A 24,222-nucleotide genomic window follows, 5' to 3' on the forward strand; every position below is an offset into this window, starting at 1 on the left:
CTCGCAAAATAAATAAATAAATTATTTTTGTAAAATATTTCAAAATTTTAAGTTTCTTTTACCTCATTTGACTGCTATCACATTTCCACAATACAAAATTATTTTAGAAAAATATTTCAAATTTCATTCACCAATCAAATATTAAAAAATAATTCAAAAAATATTTTTCACTCACAAACCAAACATGAAAAAATAAATTAGAAACCAATTGCTTAGGAAATCATTTTTCCTAATGCCAAACATACCCTTAGAAGTGATTTCTTTTCTAAAATCATAATAATTTCTATTTTCTTAAAACATTTTCCATTTTTCATACAATTTCGATTATATTCTTTTCAAAATACTAGAAATTACTGTTAGATGGTTTCCAAATAATTTCTAAACTATAATCATATTAATTCAGTTTATTCCATACGCATATGCAGTGGTCGTATATTTTCATATCCAATCACCACTTCAAAATATTACTTCCTTCGTCCGGTATTATTTGTCATAATTTCTATTTTTAGAGTCAAACTATAAAACTTTGATTAACATTTTAAAATAATTTTTTCATCATATTAATATGCAAAAAATTATAATTTATAGTATTTTTCATATAGTTTTAGTATATCTAATTTTTTTATTTAAAATATCGAATTAATGTAATTTAATTTATCTTTAAAAATTAGTCAAATTGACTTTCGATAAGTGTAACATTACAAATATTTTTAAACGAGGGAGTAAATAATATATTTATTTAAGTAGACATCTTGAATTCCTCATTTAGACGGTGACCAATAATTTGAGACTAGTGACCTAAGCTTTACACGCAAATTATTCTCTCTGCTCTCGGTCGATTGGTTCGAGTTATGCAAATATCAATAATATAAACTTATACATATAAAATATATAAATAGTCATATAAGTTTCTAAATTATAAACCAGACACTATATTAGGTGTGCTGAATGTATAACAAGAAAATGCTCGTACAAAATATGAAATTTACTTATGCAAGATTTAATACATAAATATTTTATGGAAAAAGGATAAATATATATCCGAACTATTGTTAATGGTATATATGAAGATATCTCCGTCATACTTTTGATACATTGGTGTCCCTTCCATTGAAAAACTTGAACATATATGCCCTTTATTCTAACGGAAGACTAAATATGGACAAGTGGCACAATCTTATCCGTCGATAAATATCGGATCGGTGAATAAAATTATAACACGTGCATATTTATTAGTATAAAAGGTATATATGAATGTTCCACAAGTATAATGGAGGGTATTTTGCATATCATTTATAATAGTTCGATATATATTTATCCTTTTCCCCATATTTTAAATCTCATAACCAGATACCAAACCACCATTAGTAAGACATTCGGATCAAGAAATGGAATATCACATTCACATATATGGTGCACAACTTCCTGGGTGGGTTTCAACCTCTAACCAAACACACACCTAAGTTTATCGCCAGAAAATTCTGCTACTGCCTTAAAAATTAAACACACGTACCTAAGTTTAATGCCAATATTTGACTGTTTGTCTTGAAATTATAGTAAATATATGAGGTCCATGCACGTTGTTGATATTACATACATATGTAGTCCACCTACTTCTTGAATTTTTTAGCTACCATAACCATTTATATACATTTCCATCTTTCAAAAATTATTATCAAAAGTTTTAGTCATACCAACTCACGTCTCCATTTTAATCATTCCCTTTTACAAGTTTCCTAACTATACTCCTCAATTTTCTACCCCATTTTTTTTTCTTTCTATCAAACACTTCATATTTGTGCTTCTTATAGCCTTGCTCCTTCCATTCATTTTATTCCTCAATAGCTAACAAATAACATTTGTTTTGTAGTGAATCAAAGCATGGCCATGACAAATAACTATGTATTGGTCATGCTACTTTTGGTAATTAACCTTATGGCTTTAGCAAATTGTGCTGTTGATGATGATTTGGGATTTGGAGCTTCCTATATTTTTGGAGATTCTTTAGTAGATGCTGGAAATAATAATTATTTACAAACTTTATCTAAGGCTAATATTGCACCTAATGGTATAGATTTTAAAGCTTCTGGAGGTAACCCTACTGGCCGTTACACTAATGGAAGAACCATAGGCGACATTGTTGGTATGACAAATTAATTAATGACTTGCAATTTTTTTTTATATATATTTTTAAATTTTATTGTTCAATTTGTTGTTATTAAATTTACCAGGAGAAGGACTGGGACAACCCCATTATGCAACACCATTTTTAGCTCCAAATTGCACAGGAAGAACTATATTATACGGAGTGAATTATGCATCAGGAGGAGGTGGAATTATGAATGGCACCGGAAGAGTATTTGTAAGTGTCGATCACCAATTTAATTATTTTTGTGACGTTGTGGTTCAGCGCGTGACGTATTTGTTGGGTTTTATTTGTCCTAAATTTTTCTAGTAGGAAAAGGTTTATGGCTCTATAAATAGAGACATGTTCCTTCTAACTTAATCAGTATTAACAATGTAGTCTTAAGTGCTTTAAGAGTTTTGATTAGGGGAGAATTTAAGCGTCACAAGCTTGATATGTTATCACTTGTGTGAACCTCCCATGTATTCCGAGTGAATTGGTTGAGGTTGTTTCTTTCTGTATTTTGTACTCTCATATTTATAGTGGATTGCTCATCTCCTTTGTGGACGTAGGTCGATTGACCGAACCACGTTAAATCTTTATGTCTTTTGGTATATTTCTCGTTGTCTTCTTACTCGTGGTCTTTTGAAGTTTGTTTTACTAGCTTCCGCGTTTTACACCTGCTTATTTTCGATCCTAACAATATTTATTATATTATTTATAACATAATTCACTCACATGATTTGCAGGTAAACAGGCTTTCAATGGACATCCAAGTTGATTATTTCAATATAACAAGAAAAGAGATCGACAAATTGTTGGGTCAATCTAAAGCAAGGGATTATCTGAGGAACAAGTCGATTTTTTCAATAACGATAGGATCGAACGATTTTCTCAACAATTACCTTCTCCCTGTACTCTCTATTGGTACAAGAATTTCCGAATCCCCTGATGCCTTCATTGATGATCTTCTCAGTCACTTAAGAGCACAACTTACGGTAATCACAGCGCGTATAAATTGTTGTAGATCAACTTAATCTGATAGTATAAAAAATAAAATTTTTAAATTCTTTGAATTATGGTATGACAGAGATTGTACAAATTGGATGCAAGGAAATTTATTATTGGTAATGTTGGACCAATTGGTTGCATCCCTTACCAAAAAACAATTAACCAATTGAAGGAGAACGAGTGTGTGGAGCTAGCTAACAAGTTAGCACTTCAATATAACGCACGATTGAAAGATATGTTGGCTCAATTGAACAAAGAACTCGACGGAGCAACTTTTGTACATGCTAATGTTTTTGATCTTGTCATGGAACTCATTACCAATTATGACAAATATGGTAAGACACTAGAACTACCACATGTTTCGTTGAACAGATGATAACGTGTTTCTATTAGACAGTTTTTGTTAAATAATTAAAATCTAAAACGATTTTTTTCAAATGAATAGGATTTGTAACTGCGACAAAGGCTTGTTGTGGAAATGGAGGGCAATTTGCTGGGATAATTCCATGTGGACCAACATCTAGCATGTGTTCAGATCGTGACAAACATGTATTCTGGGATCCTTATCATCCAAGTGAAGCAGCTAACCTTATAATCGCCAAACAATTGTTGGAGGGTGACTCCAAATATATATCTCCCATGAATCTTAAACAACTTCGAGATCTCTAAATGTTTTTGTTTCTTTCTTTTTCTCCGCACATTAATTTATCTTGTATTGTGTCTAATTATTTATCCTTTTTTACTTTTATTTACATGATTGTTTTACTTGTAAGAGGTTTGATCTTTTGACTAATTAAATATATTGTGGAAGAGAAGTGAAGGAAATTAAAGTTCTCTGTCTTCCAATTGTGTTCCTCGTTTGAGAATAAAAATCGCTCCATGTTCTCTCTAATTTATCTAAATTTCAGTATTTGGTATTGAGGAAAATTAATCTGATTTTGTGGCAAAAGAAAATATTATTTTAAATTAGGTTTGGCCTTGATAGACTAAGTAAGTTTTATAGGTTAACAACTTAGAATTTGAGTTGGCGTAAAACCTTTTAAAACACCAACAATGAATTTTTTATTTTTCAACCACAAAACTTATCACAAGAATTTACCTTTTAATATGACTCGAACCGTCAAATCTACCGATTGATGGTAGGTACTAGACCACCAATAACATCTTAAAAATTAGATAAGTCCCCTCAATAAAGCACAAATTAAAATTATAATCTCAACAAATATGTCTCTATCTCACAAAAAGAAATTATTTGTACAGTCGCAACGAATTTACTAAATATAGTATAATGTACATGAACTTATGATCTTTCCTCACTCAAAATTAATTTTTTTTTTATGAACTATACATATTTTCTAGAATTGCTTTAACAGTGTTTCTTTAATTTGGTAACCTGCACTGTGTGTCTGGACAAAGTTAAAAGTTTTGCCAAATATTTAGATAAGCTAATTCAGCGGTGCTCCACGAAAATATAGGCCGAGTGTTGTTATTATGACTGTGAACGAACTAGTCAAAATATTTAGCCGAATGTCGCTAAACCATTTAAATACAGCCAAAAAAATTATTTATTTATTTATTTATTATTATTATTATACTCATTCACAGTTTAACACCACATGGACAAAGTTTTTTTAAATTTTTCACACACGTTTCTACTATTATTCTGTCAAATAATTAGTACAATGTTAAAATTCAAATCCGTAACTGAATTGTTAGAAGCTTTCATATTAAGAAACGAATAGATAGTTGTCTTTTTTATATGATCTTGAATCATTTTAAAATGATGGCAAGCTAGTATTATTTTTAATTTAATTAAGTTCATTATTCAGAAATAAATTGATCCTTGTTGTTGGTTTACCCCTATGAATCCACATTTTCAGTTCTCCAACTCTGGGCATTCAGAGGATTTTTGTACATAAGTTTGATTTAAATTTATTGTTACGCGATATAACTTTTGTGGTTAAATAGATTATTAGATGTTCATTATAACTTAATGGACTACATATCGCATTGGAATTCTAATCTTTTTTTCAAATGTTCAGTGTAAAATAAGTGTCGTTTTAGATTATTTGATATTTCTTTAATATATTTTAGGAATAAGACACAAGTATATATCTTTAGATTATGACTAGGGGCGGAGCCAACATGTTCTTATAGGAGGTTCATTCGACCCCCTTTTACAAAAAATATTAGTATTATACATACAAATTATTTTATATGTATATATAATAGATGTTGAATCCCCTTCGACTAGTTCGTGTGTTTACCTCTTCAGATTTTGAACCCTTTACTGAAAATCATGGTTTTGCCACTGATTATGACTGAAATGCCAAAAAACACGTCTTAACTAAACTAAAGTCATTTTATCACCGGATCCTTTTTTTAAAAAAAATTATACACCTTTTTAACTTACGTGACATCTTTATATCTTTCACATGTCTCGATTAGGTGAAATCACATTACGTGCCATGTTGATAAAAAAATATATACAAAATATATAAATTCAAAATAATAAAACCATTATAATATAGAAGGTACTAATGTCTTATCCCTGTATGTATCGAAACCAAAAGAGTAATAAGTAATAGAATGGAATGCTTTAAGATGATTAGCAAGACAGTTTAGTTTTGTCTTTTCCTTATAAAAGATTAATCGATGTACGTTGGACAGGTAGAAAATAAAAATAGAGCTGTTCCAAGTGCTCAAAGAAAGAATCATATTGACAGAAGAAAATGCCAAAAAGAAAAGGATGGTAAAAAAGAGAAGGAGATCTACGTGATGTGGAAATTGTCGAGCTATAATAGGCAAACTTCAATCAACAAAATGGCAAACACATACAGATCGCGTGTGTGTACTAATCTGACCCCGAAAACGACTAGAGATGCAACACAGTCAAACGGTACTACTACACTCTTACTATCTCAACTAAATTATTCACAAATTTTTCTTTTCCGAATGAATTATTCATATCATATAATATACATTTTATTCATTTCAAAATAAGTGACTGTGATACATACACGCTTATAAGAAAAGAAAACTATGGAGTACTACTCATTAAAATGTATTTTTATTAATTTATGTTATGTTTGAAATATATATATATATATATATATAGGGGCAATGGTATGCATGAATATTTGGCGATAGCAACAGGTGAGGGATGACGCCGCGCGCATGCCTCTCAGAATCCCCAACAAATCTCCGACCGCTTTGACTACCTTACTGACCTTATTGTCTCTTATCCTCCTCACACTTGTCTCCTTTCATTCATCCTACCCTAATATTCGAAGAAAAAATTACATAAATTAATACATTTTAATAAATAATTATTGATTTTAGTAATATTTTTAATTTATTATTATTTATAGCAGAATTATGTTATATTATGAATTAAAGAATTATGTATGCAATATATATGAATTATAATTATTTTTTAAAATATATTATGTTTATTTGGTAAAAATTTGACATATTGTATAATAAGTGTATTAAAATATGTGATAAATATATTATTCATCGTTAAAACCTGTATTATATGTGAATAATAAATTGTTCTTTCTAATATGTATTAAATTTGTATTATAAATGAATTAAAAGTGATTATGTTAAAAAAATATTATTACTATAAATGGTAAATATTTTTTTATTTTAATATATTTATGTAAGTCCTATTTTAAATATCTCCCTTTCTCATCATACATTACATCTACTTCACTTAATTCATTATCCCATAATATTTTTAAAAAAATCTATTTATATATATATATAAATCCTCTAGTGTATACAACTTTCATTTTGTTGATACATTCCTATGTCCCTCTACATCCTTTCCTTCGTTGATACATCTCTATGTATCCGGATGTCTATTGATATATTCAAAAGTTCAGTGATATATTAAGATGTACTATCCATTCTATGATAATATCCATCATTTACATGTGTATCTGGATGTCCAGTGATATATTAGAAAGTCTAATAACATATCTGTAATTTATAAATTTTAAGAGATTTTCATAAAAAAAATTATAAAGAGGAAAATAATATAATTAGCTTTTAACACTATAACATTTATGTAAGTTATATTTTAATTAATTAATACATATTTTTATCTTCATTTGTCAGTTAAGTATTGCAAATTAGTTGAATCAGAATTCACGTATATAACAGTACACCACTGTACTGATGTGGGTATTAACTTTCTTGAACCAAAAAAAAAAAGAAAAAAAGAAAAGGAAAGAGTGTATATACTATCTTATCATTGGAGGAAGAATACGTATTTATGAAAATACAATTAATCCATAAAGAAAATTTAGGCAAACGCATACTTAATACTTCCATATTTAAAATTGAAAAAGAAAACATTTACAAAGGTCACGTAGACAATAATTTATATAGGTTGAGGTGGAGAAAGAATGATTGAAAAAACATATAACAACTCCATTGTATGTATGGTCCCAAATAAAACATGTTAACTTTGAAGTATTGTGTTGTGTGTTTAGTCATGTCAACAATCATCCATTTTTACCTAAACAAACTTTTTTAGATATTAAGATGACCATTTATTATGTAACAAAACCAAATTAAAATGCTAGTATTGCAGGGGGTAAATGGAAGTTACCATGGGATTAAAAGGTGATTTGAGAGATGGTCAATACTCAATAGACTCAGAATCCACAGTAGAGCGAGAAATCCGGCAGAGAATATCGGGGTACGGAGCACAAATAAATCAATAGTATTAGGATGTGAGAATCTGAAGAAAACGACAATTCTAAGATAAGCACTTCTCTGTTTGTTACTTTCTAACTCAGTTTCAATTTATGTGATATTAATTTTTAAGAATTAGAAAAAAAAAAATTAAACAGAGTGTTTAGCAAATATCTTCATCCAAAGGGAGTAATATTTATAAAAAAGTTATATAATCTTTTTATATTTAAACATAAATTTGTTTGTTTTGGAGATAATTGGAAAGGTTATAAAGTACTTCTAAGCCCCTATTCGTAGGCCAAAAAATAAAAAATAAGTAACGATCTGCTTTCTCTGTTCAAACATAGTTGTTTAGTATATTAAAAATAATTGTTCAATAATATTTGCTTCGTTTTAAAAATTAAGAGATAATTTACCTTTTGTTTTCATTTTACTATTACTATTAGTACTATTTATTATCAGACGTATTTCTCAAAATATTAAATTCAAAGAACAAAATAGTAATATTATCCTTATTATTTTTTAAAAAAATATCAATTTAATAGTGGACAACTATTATCGAGTTTATCCAAACAAATTCTTAGTTTTAAACTGTAAGAAATTATTTTTGAAGAAAAAAAGAGAGAAGAAGTTGTAATAATGAAATAAATAGAGAGGAGGTCAAAAGGTTGGTTTGAGAGTTGAGGGGGTTGGTTGGAACAGTCCAATAATTGAATAGCCACGCTAATCCGACATTCATAATATTGTCGGTACTAAATGAATGCATCTATCAGTCCACGTTTTCTCCTTAAATCTTTTTCCTCTTTCTACACGCTCACAACTCAAACGTCCCGCTCATCTCATTCAAATTTTACTTCCATTTACATTATTGCTTCATTTACTACTCTTATTAATTTCATTCAACCCTTTTTTACTAAATTTTAACCAATATAACTAATTCCCTCCCGTCCAATTTTACTTTGTACTTGTATGACGTAATTTTATTTTTCTATTCTTATTTAATTTTTTAAATTTTCAATCAATGAACATGGATCATTATTACATTTTTTGAATTGATCAAATGTATATATTTTAAAGGTCAATAACTCAAGAGGGTAAAAAAAAACAATATGATAATTTATGCATTGATTTTATGAAATAACTAGTTTTATGAATGAATTATTTATAAAAAATGATGACATATAAAACGGAATGAGGGATTATTTAAGAACATCCCAATCTTGTAACCTTGTATAGCAGATATAGCAACTTTTCTTGTCTGAATTATAAGTGAAAAGGAGAAAAAAGAAGTAAATGCTGTCACTTGTCAGTTATTGCACTACCAAAGTTTTTACCTAAAATAATAATAATAATAATAATAGAAATTGATCCCACACTAATAACTAATAAAGTAGATAATTGACTAGGATATGATTATGTGAAAAAAAGAAGATAAACAATAATCATGCTAACATAACTCTAATAGTAATACCGCACTTGCAACATATTTATATCATTTGTCATGTAACTATGTGGACGTGGTGAATAAACTATATATTATCAGCGCCGATCCTTCTCAATAATGGATTGGTCTTTATTAATGAATTAGACACGTTCATTTTATTTTTATCATTAAAAATTAAAAAAATGTTGGATACAAGTTGATGCATAACACTAAAATAATGTTGCTAGTTACACAACCTACTGCAAGTAGTAATAGTACTTCAAGGAAGATTAGACTTACACATAATGGAGTAGTATAGTATCATAGCCGTATCTATTACCTCGTGAGTTGTAATGTCAGCCCTAATTTTATTATAATTAGACAACAAAGTAAATGTGCAACTTCACACATAGGCCATCATGAATCAGACCAATCATGTTATATATAATTAAATCGTGCTTAATTAACCACTTGAATCATCCAGTAATCCAACAGTTGTTGTTGTACATCTTTTTTTTTAATTTTTCACTCGGTATTCAATATCTATGTTGAAGTCTCTCTATATTTATATTGGTGCCACATAAAGCTCATTCAAAGGGAAGTACTTTCTAAATTAATTTTACGCAACACTTGACTTCGAATCTCTGATTAAAAGAGAAATAATCTCATCTACTATTACATTTGTTCCAACTTGTATGGTTGTGTATGTACATGTATTGGAATTGGCCAGCAAAAGTCACCATTTATGAGCCAACCCCATAACAAAAGCCATTTTCGAGCCGTCTGAATATATTATACATAGCTAGCATACATAGAAGGAAAAAAAAAATAGACCCTGCTAAAGCTGCTGTCTGTTCTTTAGCACAAAACCCTCAGAATTCTTCAGGACCCTGTTCCACTGAGCACAACACAGATTCTTTCTTTCTTTCTCTCTCTCTTGAGCTGAGATGTGTCTACCATATAAACCCCACCACATGCTTCCATAAACCCCACAACACTTCAATAAATATTACTAATAGCAAAATTCTCTGTCCTTCTTCTTCTTCTCAGTTGTAAAAACAAAACAGAGCTACAACTACAACAACAAAAAATGCCTTCTGATGTGAGTGACCGAAGAGCAACCAAACAACAGCAAGGAGGTGCACCGGCTCCGGAGCCGGAGCATCTTCCTTGCCCACGTTGTGATTCCACCAACACAAAATTTTGTTACTATAACAATTACAATTTCTCTCAGCCACGTCATTTCTGCAAATCGTGCCGCCGTTATTGGACGCACGGCGGCACTCTTCGTGACATCCCTATTGGTGGTGGAAGTCGTAAAAATGCGAAACGGTCCCGTACAATCACTACGAACTCCATTAACAGTAGCTGTTTGTCCTCCACGCTCTCTCCTCGCGACTACCATCACGCGCCCAACCCGTCACATGTTTCTCCTTTTTTGGTTCCTCTAACTGCTGATCATGGGGGTTCACTACCATTTGACGTGAAGCCGAGTGTGAACATGTGTGGGAGTTTCACTTCGTTGTTGAGCAGTGCTCAAGGGCCTGGTGGGCTTTTAGCACTTGGTGGATTTGGGCTTGGAGTTGAAGATATGGGCTTTGGTCTTGGTAGGCCCATTTGGCCATTTCCTGGAGTTTCACATAACACTAGTGTTGATAATAACAGTAATGGTGCTGGAGCTAGTATGTACGGAAGCACGTGGCAGCTTGCTAGTGGTGGAGAGGGAGGCTTTGTTGGAGCTGGAGGAGAAATTTTTAATTTCCCAGATCTTGCTATTTCTACGCATGGAAATGGTATGAAATGATTACAAATTGGATTTTGTAACTTTTAGGGGTACTTGTGTCTTTTTTTTTTTTAGATTTTATATGATCTTTAGCTATATGAAAGAAAATGCCAAAACTTTTTTGTATATTTTTAGTTTTCCTTTGCACCTTCTTGGCGTCTGGAGTGTTGGTCTTAGAATTTAGGACTGCAGTTCCTTCGATCGATCATCAGTTGTAATTTGATGGAGAAAGACTATGAAATGGTTGTATTTTGTTTGTTGTTACAAAAATGTATGTCCCCATGTTTACCTCTTTGCCTCTTCTTGTTTTCTACTTTTTGTTATTTGAATATTAAAGAAAATGGAATAGAAATAACTACTAGTACTTGTAATCATGAAACCAGCATGCAGTTTCGTGAAACTTCTCTAAATACTCTATTCAACTTAAGTCAAATTTTTCTCGATAAGATACACTTAGCATTCTATATTCACGCACGATCGAAAAAAAGAGCTGCAACATAAAGTAGAAGGTGTGATGTATGCCGTCGTTGGTTGTTGACATGAGACATGTGTGTAACTACGGCGATTTAGCTTTGTGTATCCCTTGCAATATTTCTGTCTTTACTAATTATTAGTTTGGTGATACAATAAATCATACTAAAAATAACAAATAAAAAGTTAGTTTCAAGATGCATATATTGAGATACGAAAAACACGTTATAATTGGGTATAATTTAACCAACAATCTTTGGCCATATAATTTTAGGATAACTTGGAATCATGGTTTTATCCTACTAAATTTAGCGGCATCCATTTATTTATATGACATGTGTTTTAAGAAATAGAGGTAACAAGACAAAGTGTTTTCCTATTGACATATAAAATTAAATTATATCAAATATTGAAAGGTACAAAATTATTAAAAATACAAATTTAAACTACGATATAACTATATAAGCATGCACAGTCATATATGTACATTGTGAAATACTGAAATTATAAATCATCGAGTTAGTATTACTGTATGGAACAAGAAATTATATAAGTTACAAATATACTTAAAATAAAATGTTATATGGCAAACAAGGTAAACAATCTAAATTCTAACGTGCAAGATGGCCACCAAACTCATGATCTAGTTGTACTAGTGAGTTCCTGCATAATAATAACAATAATAATTAATAATATATGTAAATTCAGTTCTCAGTATATTACAATCTTTATTCTTTAGCTAAAAACAATTTACAATTATGTTTTGTTCCACTTAAAAAAAAATTTGAAAAGTTTTCAATTTTAGTATTTAATAAGATTTCTTGTCAACACTTTCAATATTTATTTAAAAGAATCAATTTCCTAAATAGTCACTCAAGTTAAGGGAATTGTCTTAAAATATCATTTATGTTTCATTTAGGACCAAAATATCACTCAACTATCATTATTTTTCTCCAAATATACTTGACAATTCCAAAGCATTACTCTCTCCTTATTGGTATGACATGTCATTAAATTTTTTTTTTTAATAATAGACTAATTTAATTCATTTAACTCATTTAACTAAAATAATGATAAAATTATTTTTATTTTTTTAAAATAATTTATTAAGAATAATTTTTCATACTTAAAATATTTTATCATAATTAAAATTTTTATTTTTTATGTTATGCAAAATGCGTTTTTAAAACATACTATAATCTCATCAATTTTCAGTACTTGTAAACACATGCATTCAAAAAATATTGATATACAAATCACTCATGACACTAATTTACTTCAATTAATCAATATTATTAAAGGTCGATTAATTATTAAAAATAATTATTTGGGTGCTTTGAAATCCACGTATACTTACAATATCTTTTTTATAAGGAAATAGTAAGTGAATAATATTTATAGAAAATAAAATTTTGATCTTTATTTATCAGTATATTAATCTCATATAATATGTGTAATATCGAATTAAATTAGCAAATCCAATTAATTAGTAGTTTATTTATTGATGTTTAATTGTATGAAAAGTTATAATATAATATAGATTAAAAGGATAAAAATAAAATTAAAAAGAGTTAAACAATAATCTTATATTTCTTACCAATTTTTTTGTCAACCTTGCAAATTTATCTAAATATTTTTATTTAAAAAATTATTTATAATTTTCAAATAATTTAATTAGGAATTTTAAAATTATCATGTTAAGTGCACACTGAGATTTTTTAATTGAATTTTGTTAGGTGACAATATATAAAGTTACTAGACTTTTTAAATTACTTTTCTTATAATCTTCATAAATTCTCATGTAATTTATATATTTATTTTGTAGAGACATAAATTTGATGAATTAAATAGGTCTATTATTTTTTTAAATGATTATTTAATGACAAGGCATATTAACTAGAATTTAAGGATATTTTTGAGGTATTTAGTATTTCTAATGGATAAAAAATATAATATCATTCACTTTCTTCTTCATTTTTTTCCAAAAAAAATAACATCGGAAGCATCAATTGCAAAATATACAATTAATATTATTGTAATAGTTAATTGACCTTTAATATTATTGATTTATTATACGACTTATGATTAATTGATGTAAATTAACGTTCATGAATGATTTGTATATCAATATTTTTTTTGAATGTATGTGTTTATAAGTATTCAAAATTAATAAAATTATAGTAAATTTTAAAAATGTATTCATCATAACATAAAAAAATAAAAAGTTTAATTATGGAAAAAAAATTAAGTATGAAATTTTTTTCTTAGGAGATTAAAAATAATATGATCATTATTTTAGTTAAATAGTTTCAATGAATTAAATTAGTGTAAAATATTTAAAAAAAAGTGACATGCCATGCCAACTAGGAGAGAGTGATGATTTTAAATTGTCAAGTATATTTGGAGGAAAATAGTGATAATTGAGTGATATTTTGGTCCTAAATGAAACATAAATGATATTTTAAGACAATTCTCTTAACTTGAGTGACCATTTAGGGAATTGACTCTTATTTAAAATGACAATATTTTGATTCGATATAAGACTGAATTTTATATTTATTTAATTAGAAAAAATTACAATGTTTTGATTTGCTATAAGACTGAATTTTGTGTTTATTTAATTAGAAAGAATACAATTTTTAACAAAATTATTGGTGATGCAACATGAGAGTAGATTTTTAAAATTTTATTCAAAAACAATTTTATTGTTGTGATATTGTATATTGAATAATCGGAATACAAATTAGTTTGGATACAAAATTGATGATATTATGTATTGAATTATTAGAAATATAAATTTATTTTGAATAGAATTTTGATGATGTTATTCCTATTCTATATTTAATTATTATGATTTTTATATATTGAATGATTAGAGTATATATTTGACTGGAATACAAATTTGTTCAACAATTATTCACAACAACTTATAGAATATAATTTTTAAAATACAATTTTTGAAAGAAAAATCAGGTTAGAATACAACTTTTTCTTAATTCGAAAAGTACAAATAAAAGTGAATACTGAATTTAATCAACAGTTAGGAAATAACTTTATGAATATAATTTTCGAAATACAACTTTCAAAATATAAATCAGTTTAGAATAATTTTTTTCGTTTAATCAAAAGCTAAAAATAAAATTACATGAATACAAATAATTGATATACAACATACAAAATACAAAATACATTTATTTTGAATACAAATACAATTGATGACTGAATTTAAACATATCATACAAAATGCTTAATTAGAATGCACATGGATACAATATGCTTAAATAAATATATATTACTAAAAATATAATAAAAATATAAAAACTACAACATATATATTAAAATGTATACAATTTAAATAAGAATATATATCATTTTAGTCGTCTATAATTTTATTTAAATAAATACAATATTCTGAAAATATAATTGACATATAAAAAATACAACTGACGATACTATATGAATATAAATCAAGTATGAAATTAAATAAGTTAAATATCAACTAAAAAATAAAAAAAAGGTAAATATCCAAATACAAAACCTACCCTAAATAGTAACGAGGTCTACTTAAATAATCAGATTCAAAAGAAAATTTACTAAATAAATAATTTTGAAGTTGAATAAATTTGGACACAATAATACATAACGATCAAATAAAAATACAAATCAAAATTAAAAGTTTATGATATTAATCCAATAAATACAAATTAAAAGAAAGTTATCCAATTAAATGAAAATATGATGCAAATATTTGATATTTTTTCATTTTAATAATAAAAAGAAGAAAGAATCTGAAAGAACAAGAAGGAGAATAAAATTAATGATTAGAGAGAGTGAAATTGATGAGGAGTGACAATATAATGTATTTTCAGGAGGATAATTGTAAATAATATAATTTGTTATAAAAACAATATATGTGAGAGAACATGTGAAATAAATTAGAAACTAAATTAGGATACATTATATTTTATAAAATATTGCCATAATACATTTTTAATAATTTTTTAAAATATTATTATTCTTGATAAGTATATTTGAGATTTTGACTAGTTAACTAATATTTCCAAAGAGAGAAGGTCCATAAACTATTTAATTGATTCGAAAAAGGTTCAAAAATATCCCTAAATTATTGAAAATAACTCATATATATTATATATTCTTGAACTATTTTTTGATTCAAAAATATCCTTTTGTTAAAATATTGGGTCGCATATACTCTTACTATTTACAGAGATGTATTAGGTGTCACGTGAACGCCACATAAGCACCAAACAACATCTAACCTCCACATATATTAAAAAGATCCTAATACTAATTTTGCCTTCATATTTCATAGGAAATACCATTTCATCCATTTTTTTTATTTCTCTAATATGATAAAATACAGAGAAATAAGGAGAAATGTATTTCATCATATTAGAGAAATAAAAAAGATAGATGAAATGGTATTTCCTAAGAAAATGAAGGCAAAATTAGTATTAGTATATTCTTAACCTATGTGGAGGTTAGATGTTGTTTGGTATTTATGTTTAGGATATATGTGACTTAATACTTTAAAAAAATAATATTTTTAAATCAAAAAATAGTTTAAGAATATTTGTGTCTAATAGTTCAGGGACATTTTTGGGAAAAATGTGGAGGAAAATGTCAGGTGGGCCTCGTAGCGGGCTGAAATTTGAACACAGACGGAAATGGGACCCGGAAATATAGGTCATCTTCTTTACTTTCACAAGGAACAGAAGATGGCGCCTTTTTCACTATCCCCCAATTCATATTCTAGGGTTATTCAAAGAAAAGCTGTTTGAGTAGCCATTTCTACAATTTTTCGAGCTTTCTTCGGCTTTTGCCCTAATTCAATTGTTGTGGAAATATCCGATGTGCGAAGCATTGCAATAGCCAATGGCGTTCACTTTCACTTCACAGGCACAACAGCCGTCGCTATTCCAAACTCCGGGACAGCAACAGGCGTCTCCATTCCAAACTCCCGGGCAGCAGCAATCATCTCCATTCCAAACGCCAGGCCAGCAGCAAGCATCACCATTCCAAACTCCCGGCCAGCAACAGCCGTCGCCATTCTCTCAGATCACTCCCTTTTCGCAACCACAACAGCAACAACAACAACTTCAATTTCAGCAGCAACAACAACAGCTTCAGCAACAGCAACAACTGCAATTGCAGCAACAACAACAGCAACTGCTGCAGCAACAGCAGTCATCACAGCAGCAACAATTGTACCTTTTCACCAACGATAAGACTCCTGCCACCTATAGTACCAAATGGGCAGACCTCCACCCGGACTCGCAGAAGCTTCTGTTGCAAATTGAGTAGGTTAATTTCATAGAGTAAACATGTTTGAAGTTGTTTAGTTTCCTATTCTCGTTTTTTTTCTTTGTTAGAGAAGTTCCTCAATTGTTATTTCTGTGCTTGTGGATGTAGGGAGAGGATACTGGAATACAGGGATGAAAGCCAAAGGCTTGACCAGTGTAGCCGACTTTATGATTCATCAGTGTCAAATGATGGTTTTGAGTTGGATGCAAGCCGCAGCATTCAGGTTGTATCTTATGATTCTTTTGTATTTCAATCACTATTACACCTCTAGAATGTAAATCATCAGTAAAATTATCGGTTCAATTACCAAAAGTAAGGTTGTTTTTCATCTTGAATCATCTGCTGGATTAACTTGATTTCTTCTGTACTGGATTTATAGTCACTTTCAAATTCACAAGAATGAATATGCTAATGTAGTCAACACACAGAGTTAGAATTGTTACCATACAATAAATTAGTCGCACTCTGGTTTGTAGAAGTGTTTTTTTGTGGGAAAATAATATAAGAAGTGTACAAAAATCAGGGTCTTTCTACTAATGCCATTATTTTTGGGAAAACTGTTTTTTTTTAATGACAAGGGAAACCACAGCCGCTACCTTTTGGGTGTGCACATGGTAAACCCCCCGCTCCTATGCAATAGCTCGCAAAGCTGATTTATTCTTCTAGCATGTATTCTATGTATGGTTACATTCCTTGTGTCTATTTGTGCTTAGCACGGACTGGAGGTATTGTCTAGAGCTGTTGTTTGCATTAGTTGGATTTTCATATCATTTAACAATGCTCGTCATATTTCTGTTGTTCAGAGTGAAGGTTCCTGCATTTCTTTTTCTGATAGAGGATAATATTTGCCACTGATAGTAACATTTTGGAGTGAACAAGTTCTCCTGCTTTCCTCTCTAATTAATATTTCTAACCTCCATGTTTTACTTTGTTTCATGTGCTAATGTTAAGTTGCTTTTTCAGGAACTTGGTGGAATTAGTACATCAATGGAAAGACAAAAGGCTATCTTGCAAGAGCTAATGATTGTTGTTAAAGATATGCTGCGCAATACAGAGGTTGCGGTGCGCTCTTTTATGATGTTACGCCCAAGATTTCTTCATCAAAGTGCACCTGCTACTGCAAGCGCTACTGCTCCATCACAGGCATCAGGTGCAACTGTAGCTCCAACAGCATCTGGTTCAGCTCAGTCTACCCCCAATGCGGCAATTTTTGATTTTTACAGTGGGATACCAAAAAAGCCCTCTCCCTTTTTGCAGCAAACCGTAGCAAGATTTGAGAAATATCTTGTAGAATGCCGACAATGGGTTGAAGAATTGGAGCAGTTGATGGCCTTAGATTCTGACAGGAATTCTATGAACTCCAATTCATCTCTGTTGCAGTCTCTTCCAAATGTCATGTCGAATGTACATGGCTTTTTTGTTCATGTTGCTGCAAAGGTAATGGGTTTTAACCTTTTGTAATGATGAGGGCTTTTTAAGATTTGACGGAAGTATCATGCTTAGTCAGAAGGGAGTAAAGGAGTAAAAATGACTAGGAGTACTTTGCCTTCTTGTTACGTTTATTATGACCAGACAAATATGCATTTTATATATTCTAGGAGTCGTTTGGTAGAGTGTAAAAATAATACCCGATAGGGTGTATTTGTAAAACATGTATTAGTTATACTTGTATCCGTTATGCATAGATTATTTCTTATGCATTGTTTGGTTTGGTGTATTAAAAATAATATGCATTATATAAAATATTGATTTACAAAAGTATCCATCACAATTAAGGTGGAAAAGATGTAAAAGTACTTTTGAGGGATAATTGAGTCTTTAACCATATCAATGCATGCATTAAATCCTTTGCATTACTAATACCATGGATTTCTAGGTATTAGTAATACACTCCTCAATAAACAATAGAGTGTATACATTCCATGAAAAAATGCGCCGAACAAGGGATTACTGATACATATAATTAAAGCATGCATTATTTTTGCTAATATACTCTACCAAACAACCCCTTAAAGAGATGGCACTGGCTTTGTTTTCATGTTGCCACAGAGGTAATGGGAAGTGGAATTTTTTGTTATGGTGAGGGCTTCTCAAGATTTGATGAGAGTATCATGATGCTTAGTCAGAAGGGAGTAAAAGAGTAAAAATGACTAGGAGTACTTTGGCTTCTTTGTAACATTTATTTTGACCTAACAAATATACTATATATTCTTGTAGCTTCTGATGCAGTTGATTTTCCTCATCAATTAGTTTTGTGCCCCTTATATCTAGTATCAGAGAGTATCAACATATTAGTTGATTTCTGATATACTTTTGAGGCAGCAAAAAATTATAATGCTGCATGCAAATTTGCTCTAGAATTTTAGTAGAGTTGCATGTGAATAGTTTGTGTACCTTATTTTCATAATTTCTAGCTTACACCTTTATTTTTGGTTGCTGTGATTTTAAGGGAAAATATTTTTGTACTTTCGGTAAATCAGGTAGAGAGTATTCATCAGTACATTGAATCAATGAAAACAGCATACCTGGCTGATCAGCGGCGTCGAGGGGATGGGAGCGATCCTTTTCTTGAGGCTGATCGGCGGGAAACAGCTAAACAAGAGGCAGCTGCGAAAAGGGTACATCCAACATTGCATTTGCCCACAATTTCACAACCATCAACTCAAGTAGCAGGATTAATTTCCAGCTCAGCAGCACCTGGGGTATCCGTTACACCACAAACGTCATCTGCAGTTTCTTCTGCCTCAGCAGGAAGTGGATCCTCACTCTTTGCTACCCCATCCGTTGCTGCTTCATCTTCTTCCCTGTTCACTACTCCAACAATGTCAGCTCCAGTCTCCTCTTTGTTCGGAACATCTGGTGCTTCCCCCCAAAGTTCACTCTTTGGGTCCTTGTCCACTTCAACTCCAGCCTTTAGTACTCCATTATTTGGTTCTACCCCAGCTTCTGGAGTTTCATCTTTTGCAACACCTTTTGCTTCAGGTATGTTTTCGCCAACCTGAATAATGACATATTTTTGCCCTCTGCTCGATTAGCTTTTGCAAAAGTTAAATTTATATATAATCTCTTTATCAGAAAAACTGAATATCTTTTGATTATTACCCCTACATTGTTTTGTATTATAGACTCCATAATGATATTTGATGTAACATGCATCTATAACTTGATCTTTAGTTTATTGAATCAACCATATACTCCTTTGGTTTTAATTTATGTGACGCTATTTTCTTTTGGGACATTTCCAAATGCATGACATCACTCCATTAATAAGGTAATTTTATACATCTTTCACAATTTTTAAGAATTCAAATCCATCTATTATTGGAATATTTAACTTTGATGCAATGTTTGCTTTATTAACTGGCTGTTGAACTATTACTTCATAATGTTCTTCAACTGCGACTCACATAATACACAAGTAAGATTCAGCAACAATATACTTTCTGTTCGCACAAGTGGGGGTCTGGGAGAGTAGAGTGGGGTGTACACAGACTTTACCCCTACTTTGTTGGGTAGACTGGTTGTTTTTGATGGACCCCCACGATTCAAGAAAACTCATGTTTCAGAACAGGTCTGAAAAATAATTGCACGAATAAAAAGTTATGATGAAAATACTGAAGGAAGAGAAAGTTATGATGAAAATACTGAAGAAAGAGAAGTACTGACAGGGAGAGTAGCTGTGGACAATATGGAAATTGCGGAACCTTTGAGATTTCAAGAACAGGGAGAGACGAGAGTAGTATACAACAAGTCAAACTGAATTGTATTTTGACTCTCTGTTTTTGGTGTAATTAGATTTGCCCTAATAATGATGTCTCTGTCATTGATGTCTTAAGACTCATTATAGGGATAGGACAATACTTTTAGAGTTCCTTGTGTAAATATGGTTTTCAGTTCAACCTATGTACTGATTTACAGGAATAGAAACAATTATCAATTCAAAAAAGAGAAGAAAAGAAAAGTACGGTCAGGAAAAAATAGTACAGAGAACCAAAGTAACGGAAGAATTTCTTTTTTTGAAATGGTAATTGTTTCTATTTCTATAGAACAGTACATAGGTTGTGCTGGAACCCGTATTTACACAAGGATTTCTAATAATACCGACCTATTTCTATAATGAGTTTTAAGACATCAATGATAGAGACGGTATCATTAGAGTAAATTTGATTACACCAAATCAAAATGCAATTCAGTTTAAGTTGTTGCATACTACTCTCCCTATTCTCAAAAACTCTAAGGTTGCTCTCTTTCCATATTGTCCCACCAAATAGTGGCTGGGACAATTCTCCAGTTACCTCTGTTTTTTGCTTGTGTCCCTGCTTCTTCCCAGATATATAGAGCCTGTGAAATTCTCTCACGCATGAACCAGGAGATATTTTTAAGTCTCAGGAACAGATGCCACAATTGGTCAGTGACTTTGCATTGGATAAACAAATGATTGACGGTTTCTGCAGTTTTCCCACAGGAAAAACATCTAGAGCAAAGTGTAATTCCCCTCTTTATTAAGTTTTCCTGTGTCAATACTGCTTCTTTAGCCAATAACCACACAAAGCAAGACACCTTGTAGGGGATCTTGGCTTTCCATATATGTCTCCAGAGCCACTTGAATAACTGCAGATTTTGATGGTTCAACTTCTTGTACACTGCACCTGCTTTAAAAATCCCTTTACTGTTTCCAACCACTGCAATCTATCTCGACCTATTTCCAGACCACTAAATTGATCAGTGCTTCTAAAAAATTCTGTTACTCTTGGAATTCCTAGTCATTGAGGTTTCTTCTAAATACGAAATTCCAACCTTGAGGAGTCCATAAGTCAGCTACAGTACTTAGTTGCTGAAGAACTAAATTGTGGATGTCAGGGAAGAGAGTCTCCATATTTCCTTCTGCATGCCAATCATCCTTCCAAAACCCAGTTTTTATGCCATCTACCACTTTGATCTTGGTGTTAGGTTTGAATTCATTCCAAAGTTCTCTAATGGATTTCCATAAGCTAACACCATAAGGGGTGGTAACCTCCTTTGTCATCCAACTATAACTCTCTTCATATTTTGCCTTTATGACTAAGCCCCACAGATTCTGATTATCATTTGAGTACTTCCAAAGCCACTTCATCCTCAAAGTAAAGGAAGCATTAGTATTAACAGAAATGAAGAATAAGCTAATACTAGCATGATACTAACAATACTGTTAATAGAGCAGATAATTGCTCTAGATTAGGACCCTGTTCTACCTATGGAAAGAGAGAAAAATTGCTCGTCGACTTACTAACCATCTACCCTAATTCTTGATCTCCATGCTTTCTATCTAAGTCATGTCCTCAGTGAGTGTGAGGTGTGTCATGTCCTGTGTAATCACGTCTCCAATTCTTCCCCAGTCTAGCTCTACCACTTCTCAAACTTATCACTGTCAACCTCTCGCACCTTCTCCTGGCTTAAGTCTACAGTCATGTTATTATTTCAGATATCTTTTGCCTTTAACCAATTAGTCAATGCCCTTTGATGATTCACCTTTGTTGAGGTGACCTACCATATAAAAGAGTCGAGGAATTTCTTGGTCAACTGCTATGTTTTTTTTTCCCATTTTTTTGTGGCTATTATTTCCAAAAGTTGTTGGTGGGGAAAAGTTGCTTTGAAATTTAGTTTTTTCTGAGGAAGTTACTTTGAGTAGTTAAATTTTTCCTTTTAGGAATTCCTCTAAATGCTTGTGCTTTTGGTGATCTATTTTATCACATTCTATATTTTCAAAAAAAAAAATTGTTCCGTGATCCAATTATTTTTCTACCCTTTATTTTGCCAATGCGCTCCTTTCTTTTATATTAACCTACAGTTCGTTGCTTAGTTCATTTGATATTAGAACTTTCAGATATCTTTAGAATATTCTTGATACTGTAGTATTTTCGAATGGAAGGGATTCTTCTTTTTCATCCTGTTTTTCTTCTATTCTCAGAACCTGCATCCTTCAAATTTTGTTTGCTAATTTTTGAATCTTGTAATAGTAAAATTCGTTTGCTGATTTGTGCCTAATTGTTGTTCTTATGTTCTTGAAGGGGCTACACTAGCATCAGGGGCAAGCTTTGGGACTCAATCTGTGAGTATACATGTTCTCCTATATTGTCTCTTTCTTGTTTATGCCTTGACTAAAAGGAAAACACTTCTCGCCTATCCTTAAGCACGGCATGATGAAAATGGAAATCTAAGTGTAGTAGAGGAATAGTTTTATTTGGCGATTTTGGTTAACTTATCTGCAGTTCTATTAGATGTTTTTGTAAAGCTTAACTTGTTTATTACCAGTTCCATGTCAATCCAATCCTAAAAAATTACTTTGTTGAATGTTAGGATGCTTTTACAAAAATCTTGCTGCTTTGAGTTTTCTATGTGATTCTTTTTTTTTTCCTCTGAATCACCATGGTTCACTAACTACCGAGTTGATTTCTTATTAAAGAGAGAAAAACATACACAGCGAATTGTTTGCATTTCTATAAACAATTTTTTTATTTGACAAGGCCATCACAACTAAGAGTAGTGATGCAGTCATAATGGGCATAGACATATCTGGTACTGCCTCATGGTTGCTGAAATTGTTTTTATGAACTTTTGGTTCAAATTCTTTCATCGCTGTATCTTTCATAATATTTTATTTTATGAAGAGAGAGATACATGTTTTTGTTTACCAATTTGTACCCTACTTCATTATGGTATTATTTAAAAACCCTTATCAAAGAAGGTACTTATGCTTTTGTTCTAAAAATGCTCCTAATTCTGATGCCTATCTTTATTGTGTATCATTACTTTTGGCAGAAGACTAGAGCAAAAAGTCGTACAGGCAGACGCTAGAGAATGTGTTTGGTAATTCATACATCTGAGATTCCAATGGATGGAAATCTCTATGATACTGGTTATCTGTCACAGTAGCTTGGCAAAGCTCAAGCATTTTGACAATTCATGAAAAATGCAGTTTATCTACCTCCAGTTTCATTATTGTGGACCAGTATCTCTGCAGAGATGTTAGTTCACAAGGATGTCGTGGCAATGTTATGTCATACTATTTTTCACTTAATTCTGCTGATCTAGTGTATCGAGCTTGATTTTGTACTCGAGTCTCTTCTAGATGATTTTAGTTGCCCCTTTGTAGAAATGGAACTGGTTATATTTGTGATGCTTTGGATATTTGTGTAAACACTTGATTGAGATCTCATATGTTGTAGACGCGATCCCCCCAAATTATAAACCCTCTTTTTTTGGGTCTGCCTTCTTAATTTTTTCCCTTTTCAAATAAGAAAAGATGTTTCAGGACACATGGATAGGGAATATGGCAGCAGTTATATCTTGTTGACTGATAACTGCACACGGTAAAATTAGTTTTTCATCTGTCATTAC

General features: G+C 30.8%; 3 protein-coding genes across 3 annotated transcripts; all 3 read left to right on the forward strand.

Annotated features, from left to right (window-relative positions):
- The first annotated feature begins 1,719 nt into the window (after positions 1–1,719).
- Positions 1,720–4,028, forward strand: LOC107010415 (GDSL esterase/lipase At2g23540). The gene is made up of 5 exons (XM_015209697.2): positions 1,720–2,143; positions 2,232–2,362; positions 2,875–3,123; positions 3,216–3,471; positions 3,582–4,028. The coding sequence occupies exons 1-5, from the start codon at positions 1,882–1,884 to the stop codon at positions 3,803–3,805; spliced, it is 1,122 nt and encodes a 373-aa protein (XP_015065183.1). The 5' UTR covers positions 1,720–1,881; the 3' UTR covers positions 3,806–4,028.
- A 6,013-nt stretch (positions 4,029–10,041) lies between these two features.
- On the forward strand, positions 10,042–11,343 carry LOC107009589 (dof zinc finger protein DOF3.4). Its single transcript, XM_015208932.2, has one exon. The coding sequence runs from the start codon at positions 10,357–10,359 to the stop codon at positions 11,068–11,070; it is 714 nt and encodes a 237-aa protein (XP_015064418.1). The 5' UTR covers positions 10,042–10,356; the 3' UTR covers positions 11,071–11,343.
- Positions 11,344–16,227: 4,884 nt separating this feature from the next.
- Positions 16,228–24,140, forward strand: LOC107011885 (nuclear pore complex protein NUP58). Its single transcript, XM_015211559.2, has 6 exons — positions 16,228–16,841; positions 16,954–17,068; positions 17,809–18,282; positions 19,326–19,827; positions 22,893–22,933; positions 23,644–24,140. Exons 1-6 carry the CDS (start codon positions 16,417–16,419, stop codon positions 23,677–23,679), a joined length of 1,593 nt encoding a protein of 530 aa, XP_015067045.1. The 5' UTR covers positions 16,228–16,416; the 3' UTR covers positions 23,680–24,140.
- The last annotated feature ends 82 nt before the right edge of the window (positions 24,141–24,222 follow it).

The sequence above is a fragment of the Solanum pennellii genome, chromosome 2 (assembly GCF_001406875.1).
Source record: "Solanum pennellii chromosome 2, SPENNV200".
Lineage (NCBI taxonomy): Eukaryota > Viridiplantae > Streptophyta > Magnoliopsida > Solanales > Solanaceae > Solanum > Solanum pennellii.

What these genes read in the sequence shown, in the direction of transcription:
- LOC107010415 (XM_015209697.2), top strand. Translation starts at nt 1,882, where the DNA reads ATGGCCATGACAAATAACTATGTATTGGTCATGCTACTTTTGGTAATT. An exon ending in AACCATAGGCGACATTGTTG is followed by an intron (nt 2,144 to 2,231) that starts GTATGACAAATT and finishes TAAATTTACCAG; the next exon opens with GAGAAGGACTGGGACAACCC. An exon ending in ATGGCACCGGAAGAGTATTT is followed by an intron (nt 2,363 to 2,874) that starts GTAAGTGTCGAT and finishes CATGATTTGCAG; the next exon opens with GTAAACAGGCTTTCAATGGA.
- LOC107009589 (XM_015208932.2), top strand. Translation starts at nt 10,357, where the DNA reads ATGCCTTCTGATGTGAGTGACCGAAGAGCAACCAAACAACAGCAAGGA.
- LOC107011885 (XM_015211559.2), top strand. Translation starts at nt 16,417, where the DNA reads ATGGCGTTCACTTTCACTTCACAGGCACAACAGCCGTCGCTATTCCAA. An exon ending in AAGCTTCTGTTGCAAATTGA is followed by an intron (nt 16,842 to 16,953) that starts GTAGGTTAATTT and finishes TTGTGGATGTAG; the next exon opens with GGAGAGGATACTGGAATACA. An exon ending in TTGTTCATGTTGCTGCAAAG is followed by an intron (nt 18,283 to 19,325) that starts GTAATGGGTTTT and finishes TCGGTAAATCAG; the next exon opens with GTAGAGAGTATTCATCAGTA.